Genomic DNA, 16,327 nt, shown 5'->3' with positions numbered 1-16,327 from the left:
CTCAGTTTCTGAAATAAAAACTCCTAACACACAAAATATCAACAAAACAAACTCTAAACTAACTTATAGTAAAAATAAATTCATAAACTTATTCATAAGCGAAGCAATACCATATCCATACAATGACAACTTTGAACCTCCACAACACAAATGTTCACGGTCTGCAGATTTCATGTGTGAAAAATGTTTCGTAGGCCTGGATGGATCAATCTGAGTAAAATGCAAACTAATGCTTTAAGTTCCCGTCTCAGTCCCCAGTTTTTAACTAAAAGCTCCACAAGTGACTGAAAAGAACCAAATAAGACAGAGCCAAAATATCATGTCCATTAGAATTCTCGCCACCACTCTGTCACCGATGAACAGCATTGCAAAAATGTTCCTGAAAAATTACTCATTTGGAATAATGTCATTCATAAACCACATGGTTCAGCATGGGACTCTAATGCTGCTTGTCTTCGATGTTTGGGTTTCAATCTTTTCCAATGTCAACTGCAGTGCCCCTGTTTGGCTCAACAGTCCTCATTCCAAGAAAATTGACATTCAGCTGATCAGCATCTTAGGGCTCTTTTTGGGAACAATAAATTCCTTGGTTTCTTCCTGTTCCGAGTCATATTCCTCCACCGCACCTTGCGATCTTAATGCTTCAGTGAGAGAGCATCACAAGATCTGTAGAAATCAGTCTTAACCAATGATCTTACTGGCCTAGTCTACTAGACTCTGATCAAGGCATTCACCTACTTTGCACAGCCTAGCAACTTATAGTTGAGAGCTTTCGTTTCATAAGGCAGTGGAATTCTACCACATGACATCTATCACTATCAAAATACCCAGATAGATTTGGTCCAAATTTTATTTTTCCATCAATGCCAAATTCTTCTGAAACTGTGAGGAACATCTATGCTGTTTTGAAGTTGACGAACGCATCTATCATACTTCTACCTCTGATTCATTCTTTCCACCTCATTTTATACAGAATGTGAAATGCAGCATAAATGTTTTCAAAGCCTTGGTTTATTCATTTATTAATTTTTTATTTATTTACGTTTTATGGCTTTCATTAGACCATTTTAGTCCACTTTATAAAAAGGGTTTTTCAGTTTCCTGTCTACCCATTATCTTGATTCTCTCAAATCATTAACGTTCCTTCATCTGAAATTACCCTTCCCATTGTTTGATCTTGGTTTGTAGTCTGTTTTTTTTGTGAGTTTCTTACTTTCGTCTATTTTGATTTGTAATCCCCTCATATCTTCCTCTATTTCTGTATTCCATCTACCGAGTGAGTGGCTGCATGGTTTGGGTCATGAAGCTATTGGTTTGCATTCGGGAGATAGTGGGTTCAAACCCCACTGTCGGCAGCCCTGGAGATGCTTTCCGTGGGTTCCCCTTTTTACACAAGGCAAATGCTGGGGCTGTACTTTAATTAAGGCCAAGCTCACTTTCATCCCACTCAGAGCCCTATCCCATCATCGCCATAAGTGTCACTGCAACGTACAGCAAGTTGAAAAAAAGAAAATGTTCGTCTGTGAGTTTCTCGATTTTCATTGTTTTGTTTTCTAATTCTTCCATTTTAATTTGTAGTCCCCTCATATCTTGATTTCTGTAATCCATCTAATGTTGCTCTTCCTGTTCCATAATTTTTCTACAGCGAGTTTCTCTCATAGGTTGGCCGGCAGGCGCGCCCAGCTTATCTGCCTCCCGTTGACTCATCATCAACAAGGACAGCATTTCACTCAATTTATCCGTACATGACATGGGATAACAATGAAAATTAAGAAAATTAGGACGACGGGCTGAGTGGCTCAGACTATTGAGGCACTAGCCTCCTGACTTCAAATTGGCAGGTTCGATCCTGGCTCAGTCCTCTGGTATTTGAAGGTGCTCAGATTCGTAAGCCTTGTGTCAGTAGATTTACTGGCACGGGACTAAATTCCGGCACCTCGGCGTCTCCGAAAACCGTAAAAGTAGTTAGTGGGACATACAGGCAAATAACATTATTATTATGATTGATTGAAGTGGAGGAAGCGTTGCAAGAAGGGAGACCCCACATAAATAGGAAAATGCAAAGATGATGATTATTATTATCATTATTATTAGTAAGTAAAATTAAGAAAATAAGCTTGTAGCATATGACAGCAGATGTTCGAAATGTTCTCCTCCTGCATCCACACATTTCTGGCATCATTTTAAGAAACTCCAGTTCACACGCGTAAGTTCGTCTTCCGTAATTGGAGCTATTTCAATTTTAACAATTTCATAGGCCACCATGCTGAGCTCTTCGAAACCCCGGCTTCTTATCCAAGTCGTCGTAGGGATTTTGTAGCCGTATCCTCTAATCTTTCTGCGATTTCATTTACTTTGTCCTCGTTTATACACTTTTTTAATACTTTGCTTCTTATCGAGTAAAAAAAACAGTTCTTCTAAATATGTTTACGAGTTTCCGCACGGTTTCTGTATGTGGAGGGCGTGCTCCGGGAAATTAAGTTACAAACCGCCTAACGTCTTCTCTGCAAGACTCTGTTTTCACATAATTACTCTTTCCTCTACCGTGTACACACGCGGAGGCATTATCAGAATTATACCCCGAAGTAACACTTCACAACTCCAGAACAGTTGGAGGGACACATCAACACTTCGTACACGTTCTGAGCACGGACCTGAAGCGCGGGCATTCCTGTGCTGTCGCTGTGCTGTGTAACGGGAAGCAGTGAGTCAAGAGGAGGCGGATAAGTTGGGCGCGCCTGCCGGCCAACCAATGAGAGAAACACATTGTATAATTCTCCTGATGATCCTGTTTGCTGATGTCCAAAGCAGATTTATTTCTTCCCGATTATGCTCATTACCAGTGTCCATTTTCTTAGTAGTTTTGGTTTATGCTTGTTCAAAGCTTTGTATAATAAGGTTTCTTCTTTCTTTTCTTTTAGCTTGTCGCTGAATTCAAACGCCTGGGATCAGTCATCGTTTATGCCAACTTCAACAAGATTTTGATCTGTACCAAAAAACAGAACATTGAAGACGCCATTGGTTACGTCGAGTTTGTGGTGCAAAGTATTCGCAACAAGGAACTGTTCCACAGCATAGAGATCTCCTATCAGCAGTGTTGGGAATATCTCATGTGGTTGGACCCGGTAAGATTTATATGTCTACATGAATACATTCTTCAACACAAGTTGTTTTTTGTTTAATGTCTCAATATCTCTTGTAGGCTTTTGTTACTTGTCCTAAACCTGTCGATATTGCCCTTGAATGAATTATGCCCACCTTACTGTTGTTTCTGAAAAGGTATACAATCACGAGACAAGGTCGCCGGCATGTTTTCATGATTTTATATATATACAAGCGGCCACAAAAAAGATTAGCCATTCAAAGGATGATTCATACAGAAGGAGCTGAAATAAATGTTTTGAATTGTAGACTCAAACTGTTTTTGGTGATATGATTAGAATTTTAAGAAGAAAGCTATGCTTATTTTATGTGGACATTTGTTGTTTTTTAATTTTAGGTATTTTATTTAGTTGACAAATCCTGTATTTTAATTGTAACTTATTCAAGAGTAATGCAGTTTTAAATGTTTCATGTAGGTGACATTTCTTGTTTTCTAATTACACCAAGCTCGATAGCTGCAGTCACTTATGTGCGGCCAGTATCCAGTATTCGGGAGATAGTAGGTTCGAACCCCACTGTCGGCAGCCCTGGAGATGGTTTTCCGTGGTTTCCCATTTTCACACCAGGCAAATGCTGGGGCTGTACCTTAATTAAGGCCACAGCCACCTCCTTCCCACTCCTAGCCCTTCCCTGTCCTATCGTCGCCGTAAGACCTATCTGTTAATACAGATGTTGATTCCCATAGGGAATTTAAAATATTTGTCCCGAATGAGTAAATTTATAATACCAATATAATGGTCCGTTATTGGACATTCCCTATGGGAATCAACATCTGTATTATCTGATGGCCAGGCAGGCATCAAGTTTCTGGAAATGAGACATAGCTCTCATAGTGCATTGGCACTGCTGGTGGCTTCAAGTAGCCTATGCAGTGGCCTCCACGGTATGCACTAGCCTTGCGTCTTGGGTGGTGTGCTAAGTCCCAACTGATGAGCCTAACTTAGCACACGAGGGCGAAACGCAGGCAACCAAGAATGAGTTAGCTGGAAAATTTATAATGTCCAATAACGGACCATTATATTGGTATTAGACCTATCTGTGTTGGTGCGACGTAAAGCAACTAGCAAAAAAAAAAAAAAAAAAAAAAAAAATCTAATTACAACTTGTTTAGAGTGTATTGTGAGGAGATTAGGTATCTAGTGTGTACATTGTTTGGTCACTGATGAAGAGAACAAGGAAGGTTCTGGAAACATGTACAACATTTTATTAACATAGATGAAATAATTTTTATATTATTGAGACAAGGCGGACATAGAACTTTACCAGTGATTGTCAGTGGTGTAATGCACTGAGTGGTCATGGGAAGACACTGAATGTGATAAACAAGTTGCACCTCCGTGAGCTCTCAAAATGGCAAGGCATCGACTCTACAAGATGTTGGTATAATTCTGGAGGGATCTGGACCCACGCATCTTGCACTGCTACCGACAGTTGGTCTTGTGTAGTTCGTGCGGGGTTCATGGAGCGTACACCAGCATCGACAGCATCCCATAAATGCTTGATTGGATTAAGATTGGGGGACCTGGAGGCCAATCCATGGTCGTAGCTTCACTGGAGTGCTCCTCCAACCACCTGCGTGCCATCACAGAGCAGTGACGTGGCGCATTGTCCTGTTGAAACATGGCATCTCCATCAGGGTTCTCTAGGGCCAGAAAAGGATGCAGATGGTCTGAAAGAATGTCCACATAACGTGCTCCCTGCAGCCAGACAATGGGGCCTGATTGCGACCATGAGAATGCCGCCCAGACCAGAACTCGGACACCTCCCACGTGGACACAACCTTGTTCACGTGCAGGATCCATACCCTCATGGGGCATATGTCACACTCTCACGCGCCCATCAGCTCGATACATCTGGAACCGAGATTCATCGGACCATGCCACACGCCGCCACTGTTCCACGGTCCATTGCCGATGTTTGTGGGCCCGTGCATGTCGTTGAGCTCTGCGTCGAGGTGTCAGCAAAGGGACATGAGTTGGTTGTCAGCTGGTGAAGCCTATGCGGTGCAGTTGCCTCATTACAGTCGTGGTAGAAATGGGTTCCTGACTCCCAATATTTAACTGGGCGGAGATCTGACTCACAGTAGCCCGTCAAGCGCTCAGTATGATTATGCAGAGGCGGCGTGATGTTCATTCGTTAAACACCAGTGATCTTTCCGTGCGGCGGTTTGCGTGAGTGGAAACATTCTCTCTGTGATATTGAAGATCTACCCTCAACACTACTGAACTTGGAAACCCGAATTCACGTGTAATCACCGCAATGCACCGACCCATGCGCTGTGCGCCAACGATCATCCCACGTTCAAAGTCGGTTAACTCGTGACATGTTACCATCTTCATGACACTGGTGACAGTGACAGACTGCTTAACTATGCCGCAGCTAGCTGCAATGTTCAGGGGTCATAAACGGCACATTTTCTAATGGGACACCCCTTCCCATGACTTTTGGCCACTCACTGTATATAAAGCATTTTGTAAAAAAATAAGAACTGGGAAGATGAGATAGGGAAGGTCTTAGACAGACTGATAACTTCACAGTTATTGATTATTATTGATTAGGTCGGAGTCTCCCTCGTTCCTCTGCTTGGTCTCTGTTTCATCTTTCTTTTCGAAAGACTATGAGAGTGAAAAGAATATTGTTTGTGTCAAAATTCAACATCCAATTTTTGAGGGATCTTGGCATTTCATGACCAAAAAATAAGAGAGTAATATGACATCATGGAAGTTCCTTGTGGTCTACAGACCTCATCTAAAAGAGCATGAGTTTGAATGGGAATGAAAATTGCGAGTTAGAGGGTTGGTTCCTGTTCTCATTTTCATTGATCTGATCCCGTTTATCACGGTGGTGATTACTCTTTTAAGAGAAAATACATCTAGGCAACCATCCTCTATTAACACTAATCGGAGAAAAAAGGGAAGGGATCCTACACTTCCAAAAATGAAGGTATCGGCCAAAGAAAGACAAGGACCACGAAGGGCATGAAAATTAAAAACTCCCTAGGCCTTGACACTTAATACTATCGGGGTTGGAAAAGGACAAGAGTTGACCAAGGGAGGTGGGATAGGGTAGATGAAAGTGAGGAGCCTTGGCACAAGTAAGTGGAAGCAGTGCTGGGACTCAGATAAGCACCCCTTGGTTGCCAACTCATGCTCTTTTTATCACAGCCTGTGATTATTGGATAGCATTTTATCTACACTACGAACAAGATTTCCGTCAGTTTTACTAGTTGATAAGTAGAATATCACAATCTGTGATGTCCTAAGATGAGAATATTACCTTTGTAGGCCAACTACGCTGGTATCCAGGGGAAGCTGCCCAAGGGTTTGTCTGGAGCTGGGGAAGGTACCTGGACTCCATCTGCTAATGGAATGAATGAACAAGAAGAGGAAGTTCTGAATGCAGACAATGGAGAGGATGTCGACGATGGGGTAAGACAGATTTTTTTCTCATTTTCTGCAACTAGGCGCAGCTAGTGTGATATTAAATTAAGCTTTTTGAAAACTAAAGTAATATCTTAAAATGTAGACTTTCACGGCCACTAAATGACAGCACAGTATTTAGGAGATAGGTAATAAATTTTTATGTTATTCCAAGACCTAAAAGATGTCCACCTATTTAATACTGTTTATTGTAATCTAAAAAAAGTTACATATATTTGATACTAGTTTCAGTCTTGCTAGAGGCCATCATGAGTCAAAATAGTTATGACAAGCCATGAACTATAATAGATAAAATTTAAAATTTATGAAACAAGCATGTGTTGCCAATATTCGGTGTAAGACAAGTAAAGAGTTCACGCAAGACGTATGATCGTGATGAGTGTTTATCATTGAACTCCGCTTTGCAAAGCCCATTTCAATTCACCTGTGAAGCAATCTGATTGGCTAACTTTAGCAGCTGATGTAATTAAAAACGGAACTTTATTAAACATTTTAGAAAATATTTATATAAACCAAGATCATAAATCCAGTCTTGAAAAAAAAAAAAAAAAAAAAAACCGAACATCCTGGTTGTCACAATAATCGAAAAAGGTCTGAAGCAATGTACAATTCTGTCGCAACATGCATTACAAATCCGTCCTCCCACCCTTCTACTCACTGTCCTTGCCCTCAGCCGCTGTTTCCCCTATAAAACACAAACTCAGAGCGGTTGCTAGTTGGTCTGGAGGTCAACGCCAACCCAACTTAATATATACAAGCACAGGGCTGGAGGAAAGAGGAAGTGAGTAATGTTTGCAACTCTTCATATTAACTTTTATTTCAACCTAAATTTTTTCATTCTCACACTCAGCTTTTTGGTTTCACTTTTAGATGCTGGCTATACTTTAAAATTTCACTATGTTCCAGAAGCATGACAAACAAATAATATTTGACAGTCTTCACAATTTTAAGGTGTCCCTCCAGCCAACCAATAGTTGTGGTAAACACGGTTGGATCCACACCTGTTATAACTAGATTGCCCACATCAAGATTGAAGCTATGAACATTTTAAACATAGATTTTTATTGCATTTGTTGTTTGTATTTTATTTTAAGTTTCTTATGTATCGCTGTTTTTGTATATTTTTCATCTTTGTGTTATTTTAAGCTGAAGATGACCTCTTGGCTGTGTTGAAACATGTCCTAAGTAGCCTTTTACGCAGACCATTTATTAAATGACAAACTTGTATTTAATAGGTGGACTTTATACAATTAAAATCTTTTAGAATTTTATCTCAGATATGATAAAATGACAGCAGCAGGAGATATCCAGTTTTTTTTTCCTCCAAATTTCCATTTTGTCAGCATGACAAATGCTCTAATGCTGAAATACCCAGTTCATGTTGTTTACGACCACCCCATATACTGGGTAATCATGGTCCCCCCTGCACCCCCCCATACTTAAGTCTTCAACCTTTCTCCTTGACTTTGTAGACCTTGGATTATACCATAATTCTAACTGGGTCTTCCTATCTTGAGTCTAGTTACCAGTTTAGGGCAGTGGTAAACATTTACTGCTAGGTGTTTTGCTGGTCTGTCTGATTTGCGTAGGGACCCAGAACTTGGCTACACATATTTAGAACATGTCCAGCCGCCTGGAGTCCGTCGGTAGATGCAGAATGGCTGCCAACAAATGGCCACGGCTGGTCCGTGGTCCTACAGCTCTGCACTCTGACCGGCCAATCGAGCAGAGGAGGGGTGGCCACAGCTCTACCGTGGCTCTACGCCTCTGCATTCGGGATGTTAAAAATTAAATAACTGGAAAGGAGGTTCAACCTATTCAATGCTCAAAGGAAAGAAACGTAGCAATCACATTTCTATTTAAATGGGACCGGTTTCGACCTTAGTCTAGGTCATCATCAGCCATAAAAAACATGTAAAATGTTTATGAATGTTGGAGGTCAGTTTCACACTCTGTTAGGCACAAAGACACGACACCACATTCTGTCCTGCACAAAGTCACAACACTAACAATCAACATGCGAAGATCAAAAAGGCTTGAATTCGCAGACGAACAGATCTGTAGTAGAAAGCCGCCAGCTCCCGGTGACCAGCGCGGCACACTCAAGGTCACGCGCTGCGGCCAAACACCAAAGTAAAGTGGAGATCGTTTCGAAGGTCCAGAACCTGTCACGGCTGCGGGAAGCCAAGTACGTATATAAAAATATACGACGCCAATTAGTACAACCGAATGAGCACCCGTCGGTGCTTTACTTTGGTGTTTGGCCGCAGCGCGTGACCTTGAGTGTGCCGCGCTGGTCACCGGGAGCTGGCGGCTTTCTACTACAGATCTGTTCGTCTGCGAATTCAAGCCTTTTTGATCTTCGCATGTTGATTGTTAGTGTTGTGACTTTGTGCAGGACAGAATGTGGTGTCGTGTCTTTGTGCCTAACAGAGTGTGAAACTGACCTCCAACATTCATAAACATTTTACATGTTTTTTATGGCTGATGATGACCTAGACTAAGGTCGAAACCGGTCCCATTTAAATAGAAATGTGATTGCTACGTTTCTTTCCTTTGAGTATTGAATAGGTTGAACCTCCTTTCCAGTTATTTAATTTTTAACATCAATAATTTCAATACGGAACAATGAAATTTTTATCTTTAAATCTGCATTCGGGAGACGGGACAGGGCTGGACCTCATGGCTGGCCCCAACCGTCGTCTGTCCTGAGAATGGTTTTCCGTGGTTTTCCATTCTCCTGCACTAAGGCGAATGCCGGGACAGTTTCTAGTATAGGCCATGGCCTCCAACCTCCTCACCTTCGCCGTAACAAATCTCCTGGCCTGAGAGACGGCATCACTGTGTAAGAGGCCCGCCTTTCCCTTCACGGGAGGAATGAAAACATTTCAGTAGTAGTAGACCTGGAGTCGACAGTGGGCAAACAGTGACATGGAAGCTTGAACCTCCAGCTGTGCCATAATACTCATCGGTGATGCAGTCATTGAGGCAATTTCTTTCAAATTTCACAAAAATGAAGTGATCATTGAATGTATAAAATGTGTGTGAGTATTCTGTGTAATTCCTGAAAACAAAAAGTTTTTTGGGGGCAAGAATAGGCTTGGGAAACAGGTGAAATGCTACGTTAGACCAAGTTATTGACTGACTACCCAAATAACACACATTTTCTCTATTATCTTTGCCTATTAATCTCTTCATTATCTTCTATTTCAGCCTGCCATCATCATGAACTGGAATCTAGTAGAGTATTTGCCAAATGTCGGAGGATGTCGAGAGAACTTCAATGCTGTGGTTGCTGGCTACATCGGAGCCATCTACAATCACCTCAAAGCGACCGAGTACCCTCAGACACCAGTGAGAAGGCGCATCAAGACTAGTCAATCCCAGACAACCACCCAGCCGACGGGACTGGGAGCTTTCGCCACCACAGCCGAGTACGCCAAACAGCTCATCACTGAAGAATTGGCACAGAAATTGTACAGGTAAATTTCTGTTCAAATTCCAGTTATGGTACAGTTGCTGTTGATTCCACTGGACAGCTTAACCTAGAAAGAAAGAAAAAATGAATTTATATCAGTACATTGAAACCTCGATTCTCCATTTTTGGAGGGACCACAGAAAAAACGTACGACACGGGAAAACTGAAAATCTGGGAATGAATGGAAACCATCAACCATTTGGTTAAACATCACAGAAACAAAATGTGTATAATTATAATGTTACAAACACTCGTAAACCAAACCAAATCACATCTCTAATGGGACTTCGCCTACCAAGCAACTATTAAATGTTAAACAATTAACTGCAACTGCTGCTCAGCCTGAAGGCCCTCAGATTACGAGGTGACGCATGGTCAGTGTGACAAATCCTCTTGGCCATAATTCCTGGCTCTCTAGACTGAGGTCGCCATCTCACCATTAGATAGCTCCTCAATTAAAGGTAATCACATAGGCTGAGTGGACCTGGAACCAGCCCTCGTGTCCATGTAATCAAATCCGGGCCCTCGGATGCGAGGCAGACAAGTTAAACCGCGGGGCTGGCTTCAAACGTCAGTTACCGTTGCGCGAGTTAAAAATCTCTATGCTTTACATTCAGTTTTACCAGGGAAACTTCGTCAGTTTTCCATGAATACTTCTTTCAGTTCAGCAGCTTTGATTGGCCAAACTCTTCAAAAAATCAAATAACGTCAAGCCAAACAACATTCGGCCACAAGTAGTTTTTAATTCTCTAATCTAATAAAATAAAGAACATTAGATACAAAAGCGCCAAAAATGATGGAGAAATCCCTTCGTTTTTTAATCTTCCATTGTAATTTGATCACCGGTATACAGTTCGTAGTCAGTTTCTGGAAATCTTTTACTGCGTAAATTAGGCCTACATCGACTTTCAAAGGTTATGTTGAAATCGAGACTATGGTTTTGAATGTTAGTGTCGAGTCTCGAAAGTTCTCGAATGCATTATATTCAACTCTGCCTATCACTAATCACAATAAAATTGGAAAGAGAAAAAATATCATTAAAACTTCAGAAATTATGGATATTCGTGATCTTGAACTTAGCTGGAAAGTGCACTCGCTGCACAAGTCAGTACTAGTGCGAAATGATACAAACTTTTTAAATGCAGTATTGCGCAAATAACCAATTGCAGTTTTTATGACATTTTAACACCAAAATGTAAAATTCTCAGTCTTATATTAGGACCAAAAAAGTAATAGGCAATCCCAAGACCCCCCATGCCTTTATGTATGAAAGGCGCAACATCTGTTTTGGTTTTCATAACATAATCATGTACGATAATATTAAAATACTAGATTTTTGTTAAGAAGGAACAGTTTCAATTCCTGCCTGAAAGCCCGTTGACTATACGGTGCCCTGAGGAAAGTGTCGAAAACCTGTTCGGCAGTACAATAAAGAAATTTAAAAAATAAACATCTAAACCTGGACATATTGACGACGATGTATAAGTACAAACATTTGACAAAATTCATTCCATCTCCAAGTAGAGCTGTCGAAATGCGCTCTCCTTCCAATTGTTGTGGCCGCTCTCTGCTTTATGATTTCTGAGGATTCTCTAAACAATACCACCCGAAAGTTCACTGCTGATCGCTTTTCCAGTACAGTACTTGCTCTAATTATCCCAATGACGGGGCGCTAACACCAAGATCCATATGTACGCCTTAGCCATCCTTTCGTGAGATACAGTTTCTTGAAAAACGTTTGAGCGAGGATTTAGCGTTGATGGGACTGAAATTTCTGGACGGTTGTTCTGGGAAATTGTTTCTTCGAGGGACTGGTAATACAGGATTTAATTAGGATGTTCGCGGGACCACGTAATTTGAAGGAATAATCTGGGAAAACGTAGTTTCCAGGAACGGATAATCGAGGTTCAACTGTATTTTATATAGCGAGAGATAGGAACGTGCAAAGGAACACGTGACAGTATATCTGCCAAATTTTCTTGATTTTCCAAAAATGTATGAATGTTTTATGTGTTTTACAGGTGTGCAGATGAACTCTGTTCTGCGATTTTCAGTATTAGTGCTTCAACAAATTTTATCCTCCCGCCAGTAGATGGTGTATAAATATATCTTAAAGATTTTTGATAATTACTCATTTCCCTCATTCAGTTATTAATCAAAGTTTTCAGTGCTTTCTTAAGTCAAATGGGCAATTATCTGGTAGTTGTTTATGTATACTTCCACTTTTAGTGCTGCTTCTCGTGGTGTTGTCTCTACTTCCTTCTGCTGTGAGTTGGCGGTTATTGTATTTAGTATGTGTTCTTTTGATTATCTTGTAGAGTTTTAAGTTGTGATAAAACTGCTAAAAATGAGTACTATCAGTCCTTCAGGGAGGCTTATTCCATGGAATTCCTGTGCATTCCTCACTCAAAGAAAGGAGATTAGATTTTTTTTTGCTTTGTGTGTGTGGTTTTTTTTCTTCACAGCAACTTGGTAGAAAAAGCGATCAAATCACTCATTATAAATTCATTAAACACACGTCTAGTATGAAGTCAAAGGAAGACAGTCGGAAGACACTGCTTTCACTCACAATTGGACTGATTATGATGTAATAAGAGCTGAATGCTTGTTCACTTCATTCTTGGTTGAACACAATATACCAAAAAATGCAGCTGATCATGTGGGTGCATTATATCAGAAGACATTTGCAGCCTCAAAAATTGCCCCCTGCCCTACGTCAGGAAATTTACGAACACATGAAAGAACCCCTATGGGACAAAATTCTGGGACACTGGCTTCTCCATAAAACCAATAATATTATCAGGTTTTCTCAGGTTTCCCTAGTGTTCAGTTACATTAGGAGGGATTTCTACACAAGTCTGAAGAAATTATCGTCTGCAGCTTAATGTAGATGTTGTTCTTGGGGATTTATGTGGTGAAGTGCATCATACACCAGGTAGGTATTGGAACAACAAAATCAACTCTATCCTGATGCCAAATCTCTCTTATTTGCTAGGGGCAGGTACTTGTAGACTTTTTCCCTGATCTTCTGGATGTCCTCAGGAGCTGGGATTCCACTATCGATCTGATATGTGACCTTCAATGCTTTGTCGGTGCAATATCAGAGTGCTTGTGACTTGTTTCTGTTATTTTATTATTATTTTATTTTATGAAATACTTCCTCTCATGCAGAGGCTGCCTTGCGACAAAATATACTTTGGCCAATAGCCAAGGACATGGGGTTGTCACCTTTAAACACCCCTAAAAGCCAGTGACCTCAGTCGGGTTTGAACCCGTTAACTATCGTCGCCATAAGACCTATCTGTGTCAGTGCGACGTAAAGAAAGAAAGAAGAAAAAAATCACTGTTAACTTTGGATTAGTAGACCAACGCCATATCCACTACACCACTGCGGCTGGCAGTCAAAAGTTAAAGCAAAAACGTGAAAAGCCTTGTGTATGAGACACCTGTCGAGACTGAAGAAGATCTCTTGGCAAGAATTCTCGCTGTCTGTGACGCTGTTCAAACGACACCGGGGATATTCGAACGGGTACGACAGAACTTTGTGCAACAATGCCATGCCTGCATTGACACAGGCGGGACGCCATTTTCAACATTTGTGGTAAAAGGAGACGCTTGTGAAACTTGTGCAGGTAAACTGATTTAAATGAGTAGAATTTTGCTTATTGACTCAATCATTTCCGGAATGTGGTTCCTTATCTCAAATAGATCCATTTGCCGCCCTTCATCATCCCTGACAGTTTGTATCATCATCACAGATACATCTTTGTATGTCAGGTACAAAAACTAATAATAATAATGTTATTGGCTTTACGTCCCACTAACTACTTTTGTGTGTTTTCAGAGACGCCGGTACATAAACTTCCTCTGGGTTGCATTCTGGTACAGTAGTTCTTCAAATTCACTGTCACTGTCACTTTCCTCTTCAGCGGGAATATGGTAAATTCATCACCTGACACTTCATCGAGCAACACCTCCAGTATTTAATCTATTTCCAAACTTCCCTTCTACGACTGTAGCTTCTTGTCTATTTCGCAACACATTTGTCAACACTCGCAATACACACTTAGAAACACAATAATATGTCCCAAGTGCTCCACCTCAAACTTTGTTCAAATAACAAAAAGTAGCAGGCACGTGGCCTGCACGAAAGCAAGATGAAATGTATATCCTCTTTGAGGTGTACTTCATTTATCATTATAGGTTATAAGCGTAACTACGATGAAATATACGATTGGAACATGGTTTGAATTTCATTAATCCCCGCAAAAGCTTATCCGATTTAGGTCGAATGTGGGAGTGTTAAAACAACCATCATCACCACCTTTGCTGTTCTGATTCATCTTCATAGAACCCCTCCAGCGTGCCTGGTAGGGTGGTGTAGAACAAGGCTTTGCCATCGTTGTCTGTATACTTTTTAAGGGTACAAATCAACAGTTCCACCTTTATAATACAGTCCTCATTCAGTCAACTGTAACACACGCATCGAACCTCACCTCTCTGGGGCAGACAAGGACGTAAGTAGTCAGATGTGTCTTCTATTAGTTCAGTTCCACTTGTCAATATAAGACCAGTGTTGCCAACTTATATTTTCAAGCGCCGCTAAATAATACAAAAAATCCGCTAAAATTCCGCCGAGAAATCCGATCTCAAATAATAATAATAATAATAATAATAATAATAATAAAAGTAAATATCTGCACTCATCTGATCTGTGAGTTTCACAGGGATTAACCCCCTGCGTGCGAGCCGACGAGCTAAAACTTGTAGGCATTTTACTGCCGGGTGCAAACTACTGTAGGTGAATCCCCTACCTCAAGAGGCACACACAGACCAAGCCAGTTCATTAAACGGTCTTCCTTCATAGCATAAATATATATGCTACTCTCTCACAGATTCATTATCTGTCGTCATTCGTCAACTAAGAAATAAGTAACCTTTCCCCACGCATTACAAATTAATACCATGATCTCATAACATCAAATCCAAATAACATCTTTTCCTCATACGACTGCTAGCTCCTAACACGAAATACGGAATAGTTCGGAGAAAGACAGGAGTACAAATTTTTTTTTTTACGTAAAATGTATAAAACATTAAATTCCGCTATATTAAATCTAGAATTCTGCCAAAAAAAAAACACTGTCCGCTAAGTGATATATTTCTCCGCCGACAGTCTTCTAATTCCGCCAAATTTAGCGGAAAATCCGTTAAGTTGGCAACACTGTATAAGACACTTACACGTTGCCTACTTTTAATGTTGCTAATAGCCATTGTTTTCATTCTAGGAATATTCAACTACAGAACAACCGTTCTCCTTTTGTGCGCTTACAGTCGAATATTCTGCCTGCCTCATAACCTCTTAACTAAGAATTATTATTACCGGGCAAGTTGGTCGTGCGGTTAGGGGCGCGTGGGTGTGAGCTTGCATCCAGGAGATAGTGGGTTCGAATCCCACTGTCGGCAGCCCTGAAGATGGTTTTCCGTGGTTCCCCATTTTCACACCAGGCAAATGCTGGGGCTGTACCTTGATTAAGGCCATGGCTGCTTTCTTCCAACTCCTAGGCCTTTCCTATCTCATCGTCTCCATAAGACCTATCTGTGTCGGTGTGACGTAAAGCCACTAGCGAAAAAAAAAAACTAAGAATTATTAATAATACATTGTCACGCCAACATAAGAACTCGATCAGCAGACTTTTAATGGAACTATTACATGTATTCAACAATTCAACAGAACAAAAAACCAATTGAGCTCCATCATTTTAAGAACATTCTTCAAATTTTATCCTATATTTTAACTTGACGTATTCAGTAACCCGAATCGTATTTTAATGTGTGTTTGAGACCTTGTCTATTTTACTTATAAGAATTTTCGGCTGATGACGTCCAAAAAGAAGGACGAAACATGTCTTGACACTTGTTAATGTCACTCTAAACATTTTTTTAGTATTGTAACGTGGAACCTTTGACTGTACCCTTAAAAAAGTACACTCTCGACAATACAGGCTTTGTAATGAAATTCGTTTTATGTAATTGTTGTCTGTCCAGAAATGTCTTCTCTCACTACTGACTACCATTTCCCTCCTCTGCTTTCCACATCCTCTCTCAGCTGGTGTAGCCATCTCTTCCTAGGTCTTCCACTGGCCTTCTTCCTTTAACCCTTCTTTCTAGGCATTGATGTGGTGTGCTTGTGGCAGGCATTCACTATACATGTCTATACCATATTAGTCTTGAAGTCCTTAGCTAT

General features: G+C 40.7%; 1 protein-coding gene across 1 annotated transcript in view; it reads left to right on the top strand.

Annotated features, from left to right (window-relative positions):
• Positions 1–16,327, top strand: part of PolE1 (DNA polymerase epsilon catalytic subunit 1) — a 127,613-nt gene that overhangs the window by 87,862 nt on the left and 23,424 nt on the right. Inside the window, exons 28-30 of the mRNA XM_068229922.1 lie at positions 2,922–3,125; positions 6,447–6,590; positions 9,816–10,084. Of these exons, the coding sequence (XP_068086023.1) occupies positions 2,922–3,125; positions 6,447–6,590; positions 9,816–10,084 (617 nt within the window). The remainder of the gene's footprint in view (positions 1–2,921; positions 3,126–6,446; positions 6,591–9,815; positions 10,085–16,327) is intronic.

Source organism: Anabrus simplex, chromosome 12 (assembly GCF_040414725.1).
Source record: "Anabrus simplex isolate iqAnaSimp1 chromosome 12, ASM4041472v1, whole genome shotgun sequence".
Lineage (NCBI taxonomy): Eukaryota > Metazoa > Arthropoda > Insecta > Orthoptera > Tettigoniidae > Anabrus > Anabrus simplex.
The sequence above is the reverse complement of the archived record's forward strand: the minus strand, read 5'-3'. Positions and strand labels throughout refer to the sequence as shown.